This window comes from Suillus bovinus (genome assembly GCF_016758785.1).
Source record: "Suillus bovinus strain UH-Sbo-P2 chromosome Unknown EDB93scaffold_118, whole genome shotgun sequence".
Taxonomy (NCBI): Eukaryota; Fungi; Basidiomycota; class Agaricomycetes; order Boletales; family Suillaceae; genus Suillus; species Suillus bovinus.
Window position 1 is genome coordinate 61,966 of NW_024542174.1, and position 18,604 is coordinate 80,569.

Here is an 18,604-nt window from a genome sequence, read left to right on the forward strand (position 1 = left end):
AACCTTAGAGTATCTTTGTCCGCTAGGTATATACAATCAATATAGTATTGTTCTCGAACGTACTGAGCATGTCTTTGTCTGCTAGTTCTGCTAGTGCCTTCAATCAGTTTTCTCGCCTCGTCTAGGAGGGTGTGATGTGTGACATGCTATGCATAGGTTTGTTATGTGTGATGACTAACTGAGTCTCGGACAGTTACACCCTTATTAAGCAAGCATGTTTCTTTCTTTGTACAAGCACAGAGATGCTCGCACTCAACCTGGAGACTCGGACACTCACCCTGTGGAGCTCCATCTGCAAGTTTACTTCCATTCAGCAACATTGGGATGTCTTCTTCCTATGTTGCTGCAGAGTCCTGTCAATGTGGTGTAGAGACTTGCATCTCCACAGACACTTCCCTTGAATTCTTCCACTTCCCTCATACACTCCAGCTTTAATCCAAAGGATATGTCCTGTGCAGTAGCGCACTATATTTTATTTTGCAGATTCCATGCACAGCCACTTGCACCGCGCATCCACCTTTGCATCATCCACATACCCATCTGTCTGTCCTCCCCATGTCCTTAGATGTTCATTGGTGTGTTTTCTCACTATATTCCCATTTTGACTAATTATTATTATTTCCATCGCTAATACTCGGCCTAGCGCTATGCACGCAGCTGAGACCCTATTACCTACTTGGCGTACTATATTTAGCTTACTCGGCTCGCTACATCGGACCTGCGCGCCTAGCGGCGCTTAGTTATTTTACATATACCATCCCTCTACTCTATTTTCTGGGTTGATTTTCCGCCCACTTTCTGTGTGTCCTTAGATACTAGGAATTTTATTCGTTGTTTGCCAGTGACTATCTAAAGTTGCATGCTTCAGTTATCCACTGTAGAGATTTGCACTATTGCTGTTACAAGAACATCTAGACACTTGGGCCCCTACCATTTTTCTCTTAATCCTCCTTGTATCAGCCCTCGCGTCATACCCTTACCCTGACCTTACCCTGGTCATCCTTGTCATCCTCGCATTCCCTTTCGCTCTCTACCTGTCGCTTCAGCAAAGCCAGTACATCTGGCCGGATCCTTTCGCTGACGAAGCATACCCATGCTCCGTTCCACCACCTGACTGATCCTGTGGACAGTCCCCTTGCCCTTACCGTCTGGACAGTAACCTATGATATGATGCACGATGCATCCCCTTTGCCCTTTCCCCTTTTTCGATCTCTGACTCAGTGCGCAGTCGCACATGTCACTTATACTTGGATCCGCAGTTACACGATCGTGCCCCTGCGCATTTCACTTCTTGTTTTGACCTCTGATTTACTTTCTTATCAAGCACGTTCTGGTTCACCCGTGTCTCACCCCGAACGTGCCTTCCTTTTATGGTCATGCCCTTTATCAATTGCCTCTCCCGGTAGTACGAGTATCATCCACTAATACGTCTCCTGTCCTCTATATAAACTCGCTACCATGTACCATATTCCCTAACTTGAATCTACTTGGTTCTTGACCTCCTACTCTCACCAGAGTGATCCTTTCTGCTTCGCCAGCAGTCTATATTCTATCTTCTTATCTGCTCTTCGCGGATAAGCCTATAGTCTCGATCTTTACTCATCAACTTCGTTGACAAGCAAAGCCCCTGTTAACTAGTCGGACTTCTGTCCTTCTAATTAACGACGATCTTACGATTAACCTTCGGGTGTCGTAAGCCTTGGCCGATATAGCTTATTGTCTTGCACCCGCTTGACATAAGCTACCTGATTTGGACATAGGCGTCAAATCTTACTTGCCGAAGCCTCACCAAGTAAGACCCCTAACCTTGGGCAAGCCCAAGGACGTCCTCGACCGTTGACGACACACGCTCTGTTTGAGCGTCACCAACAGATACCATCCAAGTCGTAACAATTGCGGGTCTGCAACACATTATACTTCAGTGCATACTATCCAGGTTTGCAGCTTCAACTCGCAGCATCATTCCCTAGCCTTTTCCCAGCTATTTCCATATTGGGCAATGCTTTCCTGCATGCGCAACCCTCTCGTGATGTTCTCGCGCTCGCTTTCATCACCCTATCATCCAGGAGCATCCACCCACTGTCCAGCAAGTCTCCCTGGTATGTATTTTTGCTTTTATTCAATATGGCACCATATTAGAGCATGGACCCTGACTTACATACATTATTACATACATTATCTCACACTCGGCTCACTTAGCGAGACACATATATAGGTCCACACTTTTCACCCTTTACCAGATGACACCACTCCTTACCTTAGTGGAGTTCCCTCATGATGTCCATAGCCTGATTTAGAATTTATTAGCAGTTTTTTTTTTTTTTTTTTTTCATTGAGCCCTCATTTATTGCTCATTGCATTTCGCATTCCCACGCCTCACGCGCATGTCGCTCGCTTCGCACAGCCACTGTGCAACTGTGGATTTGTCTTCTTTGCTTCCCCTTGGATCGAATGTGCTTGTCCCTGCAAGCATAGCAGACTAGGCATCGCACTGATCACTATATCAGCTTCTTGTGTCCTTCCCTTGCATTTACCATTTGACCTAGAGCTGAGTTGATTCACCTTCAGTGCATTCGCCTATCTGCCTTCACCTTAGCATCAGCCAACCTTAGTTGGGGTGCTAACAGTCTTTTCATATCACCTATCCTTACTCTCTCTCACTTGTTTGCCATTCGCCTTTGCTTGCATGTATTTACCTTCGCATTTCACACCCATGCATCCACTTTCCACTTCTTGCAACACATTCGCCTTGCGCTTTGTGAGCCTTAGTGGTTTATCTCCCTATCATTGGTTCGGTGTCCCTCTTTTTATAAGAGAGGTTTTCCCTTTACCCAGTTAGCTGCCCTTGGGTCGATGATTATATTCATGCCTGGGTCTATCTGTGTTTGCTTAGCTTAGCACCAACTTTCCCCACAGTTTAGATTCCTCTTCTTTCTCAGCAGTCATTGCAGGCAATTTTCAGAGGTATTAGTTGAGTTGCTTGCAGGTAGCAATGTGCTAATGAGTGAATCAGTAGATTAAAGTTCAAAACTTACATAAATGATGCCAAGGACTGCAGTAATGTCACATGGGACATAGTAGACCCTGATGCCCTCTCTGACTCAGCATGGATAATGATTCTAACATGTAAAGTACATATGGAGACAGACATCATAGCTACTACTGAGTCACTATGTAGGTACGAAGTATTTCAGAACAGAAAATCTATGGTCGCCTACAGTTGTATTGAGTCATTATGAAGATCGGGTTTTGTTCCACTTTGTGTTACAATAACATTTACTCCTATTCTATTTTTCTTTTTCCTGTAACCATGCCGCTGATTCTAGACTCATCTAGACTCGGCTATTCTCTTATCAAGCGGGCTGTCCGCACTTCTCTTCTATCTTGATTGTAACATAGATACTATCTTGCGCCGCATGGCGGTTTCACCTATCTTTGCTATCTTGATAGGTTGTACTCTTTTCCTATCTTTGTTACCTTTCTTGTCGCGGCTACACCGCTTCCTTTTACCTATATAAACCCCATGTACCATAGATATATTCCTTAACTTAATCTACTGGGTTTTCCCCTTGAAACCTGATCTACTAAGGTCTCCACCCTTAGTAGCCTGAACTCTGATTCTAAGGCAGTCACTCACTGTCTTAGCCTGAAACCCTTGATTGCGGTAGAAGTGCTAAAACCACTCACCGCCTAGGCAGAAGTGCTAAAACCACTCGCCGCTGATCCTGCACAGAAGCCGCGGCTCGTGCAGTAGGAACCCCCAGAAACCTTCCTTGTATTAGGAAGGCCAACGAACTGTTCGCCCGACAGGTCTATCTTGACCGGCAACAGCAGAACTATCCCAGTCGTAACACTTTGACAGCCTGATGGATACTGCAGCTTCCATCGTCATGTTGCCTACAGCTGGCCCCATGTGCCCAGTTGTGTCATTAGGTAACCTGGTGACTCCTGGATCTACTCACGAGAGCTGGTGAAGAAGCTTCCACGACATGAATGGTACTGTGCCCTAGTCATTTTGTGAGCAGTTGTCCATTGAAAACAGAGTCAGGGAGTAAAACACTGACCATACCACCAATAAGGTAGTAATTGCTCTGCAGAATATGCACAGCAAATTCCCAGTCTATCATTGTGCCATGGGAGCCATTACCGTTGTCCTCAATCATAGAGTTGTTAAGGCTGCAATCTTGATGCAGAATACCTCGCTCTTTGACTGCTATCTTTTGAACTGGAAAAAGGTAGATCAAAATTTTGGATATCATCGCATGGCGTGTACTTACTGGTGATGATATCCCGGATTGCACTCACTAACTCTGCCTTTGTGCAGAACATATGCAATGGTTGTGCATGGGGCTTTAAAACCAGCTGGATATGAGTGCAGAAGGTACCTTCTATACTCTCCAGTGTTTTATAGCGATATTTCTCTGTTTCATCAACCTCCCTAGGTGCAATCTTGACAAGCCAGTGCTCAACAAGTTTGGGTATGCCACAAACCCCCTTCATCTCGTTCAACATGATGACCTCATTTAACATGTCCTCCTTACCCCCTAAAACCCAATGATCTTTTATTATGTATTCCTCCTCACCCCTCCTTGTCAAGTAGCACACAGTGCGATGACTGACAAGGCCCTAGCTAGAGAACATAACTTCCAGGATATCATAGTAGCTATGGTTGACTCAAACTTTTTCAATCGGCTCTGGAAGAGGTGCAAGGAGGGGATCTGCAGAAAGGGGCATAGGAAGACCTTCCTGGAGGAGGAGTTCTTCTGGGAGAGGGTTTTCAGGACCTTCAGGATCTTCAGGCAGGGGATGTTCGGACAGAACCGATGGCTCAGGACCCTCTGGCTCGGATATGGGATCATCTGCCAAAGCGCCACTCTCAAGGATAACAGGTGTGCTATTGTTTGGTTGTTTAAGATCATATTTGGCAGTTCCAGTGGTAGGACAAGTGAAGGTGGAGGAATGTTGGAGCTGGCAGGGCTGAAGCATCTTATTAAAGATACTGATGGTAGGATCATACCCAATGCACTCAAGGTCGCCAAAAACAATGCACGAGAAGGTATGTAAGAATCTGTCTGGATCCTGGTCAATATTGATGCAAGGGGTTACGATACCACCCGAGTGATCATACAAATGCATGCAAAGATCTCGATATTCATTGCAAACTGAGAGGAGTAAAATGAAGCGTCTTCAGGGCTGGCGCCTTAAAAAAAGGTATGCCTTGCTATCGATAGTCTTAGCAATAGTAGAGGTAGGATGGTACCTTCAGAAAATCAGCTCACAGTTTTTGCACAGGTAGATGAACAATCAACATACTTTTGGGATGTCAACTCGCACACTGCCTTGATCATATCCCACCTAGCCTTCACATCATCTAGTAAGGCTAAATCTGGTTTGCACTTGATGTCATTGTCCTTGACTGGGTGCGTGGAGTTTGCACCACTCCATGTCCGTATCACTCCACTGGGATTGAATTGGGTGAGCTTGTCATTTGCTGCAGCGAGGGCAATGGCAACAGTATTGAAGAACCCTGTGAAGCTCGTCTCATCACTGATTGATGATGATAATATTTGTTATGACTTGGATGGTATCTGTTGGCGACGCTCAAACAGAGCATGTGTTGTCAACGGTCGAGGACATCCTTGGGCTAGCCCAAGATTAGGGGTCTTACTTGGCGAAGCTTCGGCAAGTAAGATTTGACACCTATGTCCGAATCGGGTAGCTTACGTCAAGCAGGTGCTAGACAATGAGCTGTATCTGCCAAGGCTTACGACACCCGAAGGTTAATCGTAAGATCGTCGTTAATTAGAAGGACGGAAGTCCGACTAGTTAACAGGGGCTCTGCTTGTCGACGAAGTCGATAAGCAAAGATCGAGACTATAGGCTTATCTGCGAAGAGCAGATAAGAAGATAGAATATAGACTGCTGGCTAGGCAGAAGGGATCACTCTGGTGAGAGTAGGAGGTCAAGAACCAAGTAGATTCAAGTTAGGGAATATGGTACATGGTAGCGAGTTTATATAGAGGACAGGAGGCATATTAGTGGGTGATAACTCGTACTACCAAGTGAAGTAAACGGTAACGGGCATAACCATAAAAGGAAGGCACGTTTGAGGTGAGACACGGGTGAACCAGAACGTGCTCGATAAGAAAGTGAGTCAAAGGTCAAAATAAGAAGTGAAACGCGCAGGGGCATGATCATGCAGCTGTGGAGCTAAGTATAAGTAACATGTGCGACTGCGCACTGAGTCAGAGATCGAGAAAGGGAAAAGGGCAAAGGGGATGCATCGTGCATCATATCATAGGTTACTGTCCAGACGGTAAGGGCAAGGGGACTGTCCACAGGATCAGTCAGGTGGTGGAACGGAGCATGGGTATGCTTCGTCAGTGAAAGGATCCGGCCAGATGTACTGGCTCTGCTGAAGCGACAGATAGAGAGCAAAGGGGAATGCGAGGATGACAAGGATGACCAGGGTAAGGTCGGGGTAAGGGTATGATGCAAGGGCTGATACGAGGAGGATTAGGAGAAAAATGGTAGGGGCCCAAGCGTCTAGATGTTCTTGTAACAATATTGGTCCTGGAGGTGGCAGTGCTGTGCCAACATCAGGCAGGTCTGCCAGTCATCCGAGTCTATGCCAACTGCTACATCCTTGCCATCATTCCCTTCTTCTTCTGAGTCCTGTTCTTCATCCTCTTTATCATCCTTCTCATCCTCTCTGAGATCCTGCCTACTTTTGTCAGGTGACTTGCTAGCACACCACTCGCATGTGGGAAGCACCCAATGATTCACAGTATCATACAGTGACACTGACTTGTTTTTGCCCTTGTTGGTGAAATTTTGTTTTTTCCTGAAATTACGAAGGTAAAGTGGAGTTTTGGTATTTAAAGAAACAGTAAGTGAATTTGCAAAAGGAATTGTAGGGCTAAAGGTTTTGAATATCAAGGAAAGTACATGGCTGGGGTGCTCATCAGGTTCCTGTAAAATCAAAGCATTGAGTTCCCTTTCAGTGAGTACATCCATGGTAGGAACATCATTTATCTTGGGTGCAGACATCAGAGATAAAAGTTTCATCCCATAGTCTACAGACCAAGGTTGGGCGCATACGTATGGCATGGTTGTTAAGAGACTAGGTGAACAATGACATGCCAGCACTTCACACCATAAGGAAACATCCTGAATCATCACAAGATTTGTCTATTGGGGGTAGATCATGTACATATTCTTATGCTGATAGAGGGAAAAAGGTATTTTTATCCCAAAAGGGATTCAACCAGAACTCTGATGCATGTTCCAAACTGTTATATGCAGTGAGATGCATGTCTGCAACAGCACCAAAATGTGGAATGAGATTGACAGATACAACACCCCCTATGCAAGTCTCATTAGAGCGCTTTGCTCTCTTGAGCAAATGCAGCTGTGTGATCAGGTCATGATCACCAGAGATGTTAAAGCATTGGACGTAAGTCAAGAACTGATCTTTCTATGTTGAAGGGGTGCCATGTTTGGCCACTAGATGCATGATAAGTCGAAGCTGTGCTATGACGTGACCTGAGGAGATGGAATATGAATTAAATTAAATTAAATTAGATTGATATTTCAGCATGAGACAAGACAGAAGCTTACCTGAAAGACTGCTAGTCGGCTAGGGGTACCCTGCTTTAGTCTGGACAATGATTGTGTCTTAATGACCCAAAATCTAGGGGCCACCAGGCGGTGCACAGTTCAGTGTCTGAGCAGGTCAAATACTACGAGGATTATGAAATTCTGTGTCTTGAAGCCAGATTTTGATCCATACTTGGAGGTTGTCAAAAGAAAGTATAGCAGAATGTTCAGCTCTTCTAGGACCACCTATTGGATGAATGTATTGATGTCCAAAGGTGGCCTCATGTTGGAGGTAATCAGCAATAGCTGACCACAGATCAGGAAGGCCAAACTTGTCAGCAATCTCATTGACAGTGACCTTCCTAATGGCGGAATCGTAGGAAAGATGGAAGGCGGTGCATTCAATGATGAATGAGCATAGAGGTAAGGGTACCGAATCCATATGCTGGAGCTTCCTAGCAATAGAAAAATAGTTGGTCTACGGTCCATTCATCTGGATACTCACATCCCATTACAGACACTCAATAGTTTCGTCAGTGTCAGTGTCAACATCATCTTGAGGGTCTACGTTGACATCCTGCACTTGCGAGTGCAAGCTTTGATCATGATCTAAAAGGTTAGTGGCAAGCTCGAATCGACGACACTTGTCAGCTCAGTTGAGATGTCAACAGATCTGCAGATCATAGTTGACGTTGTTGCTAGATCTTGCAGGGTCCTTAATCTCTGTGATCTGTGCATATTCGGTAATGTCTGCAGTCCATTGGCTTATGACACCACTATTGTGAATGCTAGGGACAATGCTCTGCATCAATTCAAGCTTAGGTATATGCCAATTATTGATGGCTTTATTGTGGTGCCTCCAATGAGCCCCAGCAGCAATAATTGTGTCCTTCATTGTATGAAATTCATCCAGGTCACCAGAGATAAGCTTGAGATTGTTCTTGTTAATGTGTAGCAACTGCACAAGGTAACAGAATTGCATGAGTGCGCATACTGCAGCAAGGACACTGGGGGTGCTGCATCCTCACTAACTGCAATAATAGATTGCTGGATGTCATGGTGACAATGACCAGTGACTTGTTTCAACTTCAATATCCCTTCACGAAAGTGCTGAAACCCGGTGATGGGCTGTAGAACAGAGAATCAAAAGTCAATTTCAGATTGTCCGACAGATACAATGAGCCATTGTGCATCATGGTTGTAGAACTCTTTATGGATGTGGTGGAGCATTTTGGGGGGTAAGAAAATGGGAAGGATCTGCAGGTATCCAGTCACTCCAGAATGGCTTGTCGACACCGTTTAGGCAAAATTTCTGAGCTTCACGGAAATAAGCCTCAAGATCATTTGGATCAGCATGTGAGCAAATCACAGCAAGCTGAGCAAGAGTCGTCGATCTTGTCCTAGGTTCATGCTGAAAGCTGTCTCTGAACTGTGTATACATTGCCATTGTCACAGGAGATGTTTTCCCCACAACAGCTGCCAGCATCATTGCTTCAGGTGTATCGACAATATAACTTGCGAGGGTAGTAAAGCAATAGTGACTGCACCCAATGGGATCAGACAATATGATACCATGTTCAGCAGCCTGTTTCAGTGGATGTAAAATGATGCTGAGGCATTGGTGGATAAGACGATCCTGCAACACACCCTTCATGTGTTTTTTCTTGTGAACAAACTTCGGGACAGGTAGAAGCACAGTAAGGACAAAAGAGTGGGTCGACAATTTTGAGTGTGTGTTCATGTGTAGATTGGCAAGGCTGATGAGGAGTGGGTGAGCGACATGATCGCCTGTCAATGATGAAATAGTAGTCTTGTCTGAGGATAAAATTGTGCTGAGGAGGGTTGCACCCACAGGTAAAGTGGACTTCAAGGAAATATGAGCTATTGATTTCACCCTTTGATATGTTACATACCTGAATTTCCCAAGCACAATCTCCTGTCATCCATTCAGTATATACATGGCAGGCTTTCTGCACACAAGTATATACTCTGCAAGTGCTGTAGTCCATAAAATCATGAAACAGTGGATGGTTGAAGATATTCGAGATGCACTCAAGAGAATCACACCAGTACAGAACAATGGGTAACTTCATAGGATGTGTTGTAGTGATCACTTGCGACTTCCAGCATGGACCACTGGGCAACATTTCAGCTCAGCCCTGTAACTCTCTTGCTGAGTGGAATGATAAAGATAAGTCCTTGATCTAGATACTCTTTAATTTAAGCCATAGCAATGACCTTGAATTTGGGAGACACTCGTTATTTAGAGGCCTAGAAATGCATCTATCTTCCCCATGCTTAATCCCAAGTGCAGAAGCCATGATGAAATTTGCTATTTTTTCTGAGAGCTGATTGGATAAAAGAGGTTTGTTTTGCGATATATGCTGTTCTCGTTGGAGTCGAAGAGACTCAAAAATGTGTATCCATCCTCAAAGGCAAGTGAGGAATTAGGAAAATAGTCTATAGCTTTGCTGCTCTCATCCTGTATTTTGTCCTGATGTGTTCTCTCCATACTCTCTCCTCTTCACTAAAAACATCATCCGAATCCATGGATCCCACTAGTTCATAGGAATTGGATATGTAAGGTTCGGCAATGTTATCCACTTCCATGACATGATCTTCCAGGGAGCAGCTGTATTGCTCGAGTTGGATCAGGTCATTGAGCCACGTATTACACCTGGATAAGGGCTGACTCATATGGTGAGCGACAGATGAGTGATCTTTGAATTTTTTGCCACATGAAGGACAATAACTTGAAGCTTTGGGCATGCTGAAGTCATCAATGTGCGAAGTCCCAAACAAGTCACAGGCCTGGCATTTTCCAATAATCCTTCTTCACATATTGTAATGACCATTTCTACTCTATAATCCTTATCAGTTAGCACTTCTGGTTCACACTTGTGAAATTCTCTCCAGGCCTACCACAACAGCATTGGAGACTCTTGCGAGCCATGTTGTTCGAATCTACACACCAGTTATCACACTACTAGTGGTATGTCCAATATATTGGAAGTTGTTGACAATTTCAATGCTATGGTGAGTCAGTCTTTCAACATTTTTGTAAAATCTCAAAATAATCGGCATTTCAACAGTCCATCAGAGATCCATCTGATGGTGAAGCAAACCTGATGATGGACCTTGTAAGAGTAAAGTGCAATGTTTTCCAAGCTGAGAAGGCCCTCGCAAATTCAATACTACGAGAACATGAGGTTTTGTCAAGCTTGTTGAGATTCCAAGCTGAAACTGCAGGGAAGAGGTTGGATGATGCGGACCTTGGCCTAGGATATATGTGAGTTATCTTTAAGAGGCACAGTTGGACTCCTTATTCTCAGGCCCCTCTATCTGGACAAGGATGTTTGCATGCTGGTAAGCTTGTTATAATGGTACCCCAGGATAAACTGATGTCTGAACACATCACAGATAACTTATAAAATGCACAGCATGTCACCACTCGGCTTAATTAATTCTGTTTGTTGGCGGTGCTTTCGTCATTTTTTTTTCATGTTCAACATACTATGCACTATGTAGATTCTTGTGATATTATTTATATGTCCAAAATATATGTTGTTGCATTGGTTTGTAATTTTTGGTGCGCTACTGCGAGTGATGTAAATATTGTGAAATATAGTATATACTACTAGTGTGATCATGACACTTGCAACTTGAAGCTGAGATTGCTGTAATTGAGCCTACTACTTGTCAAAGCCTGAAAGAAACTGTGACTCTGTGAGTCACTGGAGGTAAGTGGTGCTGTAGTGACTGTATGCTGTGAGCTTTGTGTGTACTGTAAAGTTCTGTGGTTGGCTGTAGCTAGAATGCAAATTTAAGCCTTCTGTAGACAAACATGGTAGTTTGCTGATGTGTGTGAATAGCTCCTTAAATGCAATCAAAGCAGGAAAAATGAGAATAAATGCAAATTCATAACAGAAACATCAGGAAAATGTCAAGTCCCTTATTTCATTTTAAACACAACTTTTTTGACTTATCACATCAAATAAGGAGAATCAAGTCAAAACTTTGTTACTTCAAATAAGGAGAAATAAGTAGGTCCTTGTCCTTAGGACAAGGAGATCAATTACTCAAGGAGGATCAGGCAAGCAAAAAGCAGTCAAAAGTCACTATTAGCAGGTGTAAGACAAATCAATAAGTAGCTCAAGGCACAAGTCCAAGGAAATTAAGCAGTGTGGAATGAGGGACTAAAATGCTAAATAAGTGGTGCTAAGTGGGTAGAGTAATGCATAAAAATGTTCAAGGGAGGGTATAGTATTGCACAGTTGAAGCTGCTGCTGGTGCGAAGATAATGGACTTGCAGTAGAGTGTGTTACAACTTGGATGGTATCTGTTGGCGACGCTCAAACAGAGCTTGTGTCGTCAACGGTCTGTGGACGTCCTTGGGCTAGCCCAAGGTTAGGGGTCGTACTTGGCGGGTCTTCGGCAAGTACGATTTAATGCCTATGTCCAAATCGGGTAGCTTATGTCACGCGGGTGCGAGACGATAAGCTATATCGGCCTAGGCTTACGACACCCGAAGGTTAATCGTAAGGATCGTCGTTAATTAGAAGGACAGAAGTCCGACTAGTTAACAGGGGCTTTGCTCGTCGACGAAGTCGATGAGTAAAGGTCGAGACTATAGGCTTATCCGCGATGAGCAGATAAGAAGATAGAATATAGACTGCTGGCGAAGCAGAAAGGATCACTCTGGTGAGAGTAGGAGGTCAAGAACCAAGTAGATTCAAGTTAGGGAATATGGTACATGGTAGCGAGTTTATATAGAGGACAGGAGACGTATTAGTGGATGATACTCATACTACCGGGAGAGGCAATTGATAAAGGGCAAGACCATAACAGGAAGGCACGTTCGGTCTAGGTAGAACGTGCTAGATAAGAAAGTGAGTCAAAGATTGAACTAAGAAGTGAAACGCGCAGGGGCACGATCGTGCAGCTGCGGATCTAAGTATAAGTCGCATGTGCGACTGCACACCGAGTCAGAGATCAAGAAAGGGAATAGGGCAAAGGGGATGCGTCATGCATCATGTCATAGGTTACCGTCCGGACGGTAAGGGCAAAGGGACTGTCCGCAGGATCAGTCAGGTGGTGAAACGGAGCACGGGTATGCTTCGTCAGCGAAAGGATCCGACCAAATGTACTGGCTTTGCTGAAGCGACAGGTAGAGGGCAAAAGGGAATGCGAGGATGACAAGGATGACAAGGGTAATGTCGAGGTAAGGGTACGATGCGAGGGCTGATACGAGGAGGATTAGGAGAAAAATAGTAGGGGCCCAAGCGTCTAGATGTTCTTGTAACATTACCCCGGTTTCTAGGACTGAAATCAACGAGTTCAGTTATCCATGTTGTCATACCAGGAGGGGTCGCAGTCGAGGTCACGGAGTATGTCCATGGCCTCTAAAGCATTCTCTTCTCTATCTTGTTCGAGTCGCGCAGCATCATGATCATATGCTGCTTCTAACTGACGCATATCAGTGTAGAACGTTTCCGAAGATATTCCTCGACGAAGGATCTTCTTGCCATGAAGGCGAGGGCAGAAGGGGGTGAGATGTCTGGGGGCGAACAGTCCACAAATGCGGCAGAAATATCGCTCGCATTGTTTTTGTTTGTGGCCGTACTGGTGGCAGACCCTGCACTTAAAGTTGCACTGGTAAGGTTGTGGGGTCGTTCTAGTGTGCGTGTCGTTAAGTAGTTGTTGCCTAGTGGGATCCTGGCCCGGTACATGTCGAGTGGTGGGTAATCCGAGTGCAAGGATGCGCTCGGTATTCAGTCGGCGACTTCGTCGGGGTCTACGTGTGGGTGGAGGAATGGGGACAGGGGTATCGTCCCTGATGATCGGTGACCCGATAGATAATATTGGTATATCATCGGTAGAGGTGAACCCTGGAGGGGGAGTGGTAAGACGAGCTTCCAAGCTTGGTTTGTTTTCTTCGTTCGTCTTTCTCCAAGGTGGTGTGCGAGTTTCCTTACTCGACTTTTCTTCTTCGTGCTTCTTCTTCCCTTTATAGGGAGCAGGTAATGGGTCGTTGGCTACGACCTCGTCATTGATGATGGCGGCTCGGAGTTCTTCGAGTTCGTCGCTAGTCATCATCCTGTACTGCTCTTCTTCGTGTTCTGCGAACAGCTTGTCGATTTCTTCGGATGTGAGGTTGGTGGGAATAAGGTTGGTTCATTCAGGGGGAGGGGTTGGAGCACTGCACTCGGCAGTACGCTCGACAATGGTTGCCTGTACAGGCGGTTGGTTGTATGCGATCTCTTCTTCTATCTTGACGACTACATCGCCAAAATTCCTGGATGCGAGAAGGTTCAAGAGGGCCCTCTTGGCCTTTGTAACGGAGTACCGAGTGATCGGGCTATGGGGAAGGATGCTGTACGGTCCGGTTGTGAAAGCGACAGTGTCAACTGCCCAAAATGCGTTGACAAGCTCCAGGAGAACCGTGTCTTTGGTACGGTCAATATAGCTGTCGAGTCTAAGCGTGTACTGCACGTCGAGAATAATGGCCTCCCAGAATGCCTTCTGAGAGTCCTGGGTCTGCGTGAAAGGAACGGTGAACTCGTGGATGAGTTCGACAATGGAGGGTGTGGAACCAAGAGAGATGGAGGAGGCATTGGACGAAGTGGTAGACATGGAGATGGTGGTAGCTGGTTAACAACTGAGGAGCTTTGTTGTCAGCTTGAGTCTCTTCTTATAGTCCTTGAGCATCTCCGCTGCGGACTTCAAGTCCTTCTCTGGGATCCACGTTCGTTCGGAGGGTGGATAACCAACCCAGGAAACCAGGTATCGGTGTTTCGTTCCGGTACCCCTGTGTTGGAGGATCGCTTCTATTTCGTAATGTTCTTCCCCGTCGATCAGGTCCGGTGGCGGTTCAGTATAGTTTGGGCCATGCACGTCTGTTTCTTGATAGGAGGATAATTCTGATGCATGGAACGTGGGGTGAACACGCCAGGTGGCAGGGAGTTCGAGGGTGAACGTGATGGGGGAAAGGACCTGTTTAACAGTAAAGGGTCCGTATCGTTTTGGTGCGAGTTTCTTTGAAGGGAAGTGGGTGATCAAATGTGCAGCAGATAGCCACACCTTGTCCCCAACCTTCCAAGGTTGGTACTTTAGCCCGAACGTGCGTTCTGCCATGCGTTGCTGCGCAAGGCTGTGTCATGCAAGGGCTTCTTCACGGATCTTCGCGAGTTTCTTGACTCGATCTTCTGCTGCTGGCAGAGCTGAGTCGGGGAAGGCGTAAGGTATGCCTTTGGGTTCGTAACCCATCATAAGGTAGAACGGGGATGTGTTCCGAGCGGAGTGTCCTCTGGAATTGTGGACGAATTCAGCCATAGGAAGATGTTTGGCCCAATCGTTAGGAGTTGTCCTACAATAGATCCGGAGGTATGTTTCCAGCTCTTGGTTCATTCGTTCTGTCTGCCCATCCGTCTGGGGGTGATAGGCAGTGGAGAGGGCTACCTGGTAGTCCAGGAGCCGTCCGAGTTCTTTTGCTAGCTTCGAGGCGAATTGTGGGCCTCGATCGGAGATGATCTTGTCGTATAGTCCGAATCGCATAAACACCTTTTTGTAAAATAATTCAGCAACGCCTTCTGCAGTGATGGTTTTCTTGCAAGGCGAGAAAATTACCCCCTTCATAAGCCCATGGTCGACCATGACCATAATGGAATCATAGCCGGCGCTCTCCGGAAGATCAGTGATAAGATCGACTGAAACTTGGGAGAATGGTCGGGTACAGGTGGAGGGAATAGGCATAATGGGAGGTGTGGTGGGATGAGTGTCGGATTTCATCTGCTGGCACATAGTGCAGCCATCAACATATTGTCGGATGAAGGTGCCCATGCCGGGCCACCAATAGCTTTTCTTGATGTTCCATTCTGTATTGGAACATCCGGGGTGCCCGGCAGTCGGGTGATCGTGGTGGAGCTCCAGAATGCGCTTCCGGAGGTCAGGGGGAACGTAGGCTCGGTCCTTGAAATAAAGGATGCCTTCGTCCATGCGCCAGTCTGACAAGGCAGACTTCATAGGGGGGGCGCAGAGGCCATTTAAGGCGTCAGCTGCTGTCTTTATAGTGAGATCAGCAGGGTTATTGTTCGCTGCTTTGAACTTTGACGCTAAGGCAGTGTCAATAAGTTTAACAAAGAGTGAATCTGGGAGGAGGACAACGTCCTCATTATCTCGATCCGAATTGTCATGATCCGGTTGTCGGGAGAGAGCATCGGGTGCAGCAAGCTTGCTGCCCGGGACATGGTGGAATTTATATGGTCAAAACAGAAATAGGTTTCAAACTTTGGAAAAAATATCTTTTCCTGGGCTGGTACATCATTTAGAGGCATCTTCCAGGAATCATATGAACCAAGAATTAAGAAAAACGGCGGTTGGAATATGGAGATATGGTCGAAATACTGACTTTTTTGCCCCTCCACCAAACCGCAATATTGGCGACCTCTATACACCCTGGGACCATCTCCAATCGATTTGTACGACTGAAAAACAGTAGGAACACTATTTTCAGTATCGGCCTTGAGTCAGATTTGAGTGTGGTGCGATATAGGGGGTAGGGGGGGGGAGGAGGACATTCTATATCTCGACAACCTGATTTTTCCTGACATATTGGGCTTTACCATCGTGTTCAGGGACATTGAGAGCCCCCTGGAAAAATGCTTTTGGAGGGCATGCAAGTCATGGGAAGGCTAGAAAAATCGATCTTTGAGGGGGGTATGTGACAAATTCGCACATGTCACTTTGTATGGTCTCAAATCGCTCTGGTATTATTTTCAATCGATTTATATCATTGGAAAACAGTAGGGACACCCTTTTACATACCGGTATTTACATAATAGGAAGATATGTGAGTTTGGGGGGGGAGGAGGACCTTCTGTATCTCGACCACCTGATTTTTTCTGACAATTCGGGCTTGACCATCTTGTTCGCAGCTATCAAGAGCCCCCAGGAAAAATGGATTTGGAGTCATGGCAAGTCATGGGAAGGCCAGAAAAATCGATCTTTGAGGGGGGGTATGAGGTCAACTTACACATTACATTTCATATTGGCCAAAAACACTTTGAACACATCTTCAATCTATTTTTATGATCCAAAAACACTATTCAAATCCTTTTTACATCAGTATATACATGAAATCATGCTTCATGGTGGAGTAGGTAGGGGGAGGGGGTAGCATGACTCTGAAACATGATTTTTTCGGACAAAATAAGCATTGCCATCGCATCCAGGGTGGTTAATAACCTTAGAATCAAGTTTCATTTGAAGCCAGGCAAGTCATATGAAGGCTGAAAAAATCAACCTTTGAGTGAGGCAACAGGACAGGGGCGACCCTGCTTACATAAGCAAATGCGGATAGGTGGGCACACTTGAAGCAAGACACCACATATCAGAGACCTGTTGCTCATAAATGTACATAGATCGATTGTGGTTGTATTTAGTTTGAGATTGAGACATTACAGTCATCAAAAGGCTAAGACAGTCGACCTTTGATTGAGCACCTCAGCATGGCAACCTTACACTCACTCTTCACTCATAACTTTAGAACATGATTTTTTTGAACAAAAGTAGCATTACCATTGGAATCCGATGGTTCAATAACCCCCATTGAGATGTCTATTCGACACAAGGCAAGTCGTACGAAGGCTGAAAAAATCGATCATTGTGAGGCAATAAGACAGGGGCGACCCTGCTTACATAAGCAGATGCGGACACCTGAGCACACTTTCAGCAGACTCCACAGATCAGAGGTCTGATGCTTCTAAATGCACATAGATCTACTGCGTTTGTACCAAGCTTTAGATTCAGATCATGTCTTGAGTCTTCCTAATAGGATTCCTTCTCAGTAGCTGTCCTTGGGTAGACTTTTGCTTGCATTCAGGACTTACTGTGATTCCTCCTATGCAGCCCCTGCAGGTCCAATTACTACAATTTGCATGCAATGGCAATACTTCAGCGTGCGAAGTTGGGAATGAACGTCAGTCAGGTGCTTTAGCGAAGTAGAGGTCAAACTAACACTGTCCTTGGTAGATTTTTGCTTGCATTCAGGACTCACTGTGATTCCTTGGTTTCTTGCTCATTTTCCCCACAGTTTCGATTCCTCTTCTTCACTTCATCAGTCTTCTTCATTTTGAAGTCAGCAGTGCTTGCAGGGCAATCCACTTTAGCTTTGTCATGTGTCATGTGAGACACCTCATCTCTAATGCGCTGATCTAATGCATGGTCAAAGCCAATGCACTTGAGCCTCGCAAGGTACAACTTCTGCAAAGCTTCATGAGTTATCCACTACTGGTAGCGTGAGTTGGGTACACATGTAGTAGAAATGACCCACCTAAAGAAGTAAATTTGAAGGTAAACACCGTGCCAGGATGGTCGTCCCAAACTGGTTTGTAGCTCGTTTGTTCTACCCAGTCCAGCCCCGCAGGCCTGTTGCTCCTCAATGTATATGAATTGATTGTGTTTGTACTAACTTTATATTGAGACATTGAAGTCATCAACTGTGCATGCCACCCGCCTTGTACATATCTTATATATGACTCATTGCGCCCTGCGCCCTTTCCAATCCACTGGTGCTATCATTACTCATGTTCTGGGTCGATTTTCCACCCACTTTCTCTGTGTCCTTAGATACAAGGGAATTTTCCTTGTTGTTTGCAGTGACTATCTAAGTCTCGCACATTAGTTGTCAGTCCTTCGCCTTAGCATCAGCCAACCTTAGTTGGGGTGTTAACAGTCATCTTGCTTTGTCTTTCTCTCGTCTCGTTCGCTCATGGTGCTATCTCTTTCATATTTGATTCTACATCATTTTGGTAGTGCCTTGAATCTTTTACATATCTTATCTATGACTCATTGCGCCCTGTGCCCTTTTCATTCCACTGGTGCTATCTCTTTCATATCTAAATCTTCACTATTCTCGTGGTTACATATGACTCACTTCCCCTCTGCCCATACAATTGGTGACTCATTGCGCCCTCCGCCCTTTCCATTCCACTGGTGCTATCTCTTT

General features: G+C 45.4%; 4 protein-coding genes across 4 annotated transcripts; all 4 read right to left on the reverse strand.

Annotated features, from left to right (window-relative positions):
• Nucleotides 1-3,958: 3,958 nt before the first annotated feature.
• EDB93DRAFT_1256318 (uncharacterized protein) lies at nucleotides 3,959-4,986 on the reverse strand (the record flags this gene model as incomplete). The annotated part of the gene is made up of 4 exons (XM_041453932.1): nucleotides 3,959-4,006; nucleotides 4,065-4,225; nucleotides 4,278-4,626; nucleotides 4,681-4,986. 4 exons carry the CDS (start codon nucleotides 4,984-4,986, stop codon nucleotides 3,959-3,961), a joined length of 864 nt encoding a protein of 287 aa, XP_041301699.1.
• A 1,357-nt stretch (nucleotides 4,987-6,343) lies between these two features.
• EDB93DRAFT_1256319 (uncharacterized protein) lies at nucleotides 6,344-7,110 on the reverse strand (the record flags this gene model as incomplete). Its single annotated transcript, XM_041453933.1, has 2 exons — nucleotides 6,344-6,501; nucleotides 6,564-7,110. The coding sequence occupies 2 exons, from the start codon at nucleotides 7,108-7,110 to the stop codon at nucleotides 6,344-6,346; spliced, it is 705 nt and encodes a 234-aa protein (XP_041301700.1).
• A 109-nt stretch (nucleotides 7,111-7,219) lies between these two features.
• Nucleotides 7,220-10,368, reverse strand: EDB93DRAFT_1243436 (uncharacterized protein; the record flags this gene model as incomplete). Its single annotated transcript, XM_041452142.1, has 13 exons — nucleotides 7,220-7,477; nucleotides 7,508-7,545; nucleotides 7,606-7,620; nucleotides 7,744-8,054; nucleotides 8,082-8,099; nucleotides 8,121-8,242; nucleotides 8,291-8,592; nucleotides 8,628-8,727; nucleotides 8,894-8,993; nucleotides 9,147-9,463; nucleotides 9,513-9,735; nucleotides 9,766-9,803; nucleotides 10,114-10,368. The coding sequence occupies 13 exons, from the start codon at nucleotides 10,366-10,368 to the stop codon at nucleotides 7,220-7,222; spliced, it is 2,097 nt and encodes a 698-aa protein (XP_041301701.1).
• A 6,846-nt stretch (nucleotides 10,369-17,214) lies between these two features.
• Nucleotides 17,215-18,083, reverse strand: EDB93DRAFT_1108726 (uncharacterized protein; the record flags this gene model as incomplete). Its single annotated transcript, XM_041447879.1, has 5 exons — nucleotides 17,215-17,244; nucleotides 17,296-17,313; nucleotides 17,487-17,508; nucleotides 17,654-17,810; nucleotides 17,930-18,083. The coding sequence occupies 5 exons, from the start codon at nucleotides 18,081-18,083 to the stop codon at nucleotides 17,215-17,217; spliced, it is 381 nt and encodes a 126-aa protein (XP_041301702.1).
• Nucleotides 18,084-18,604: the final 521 nt, after the last annotated feature.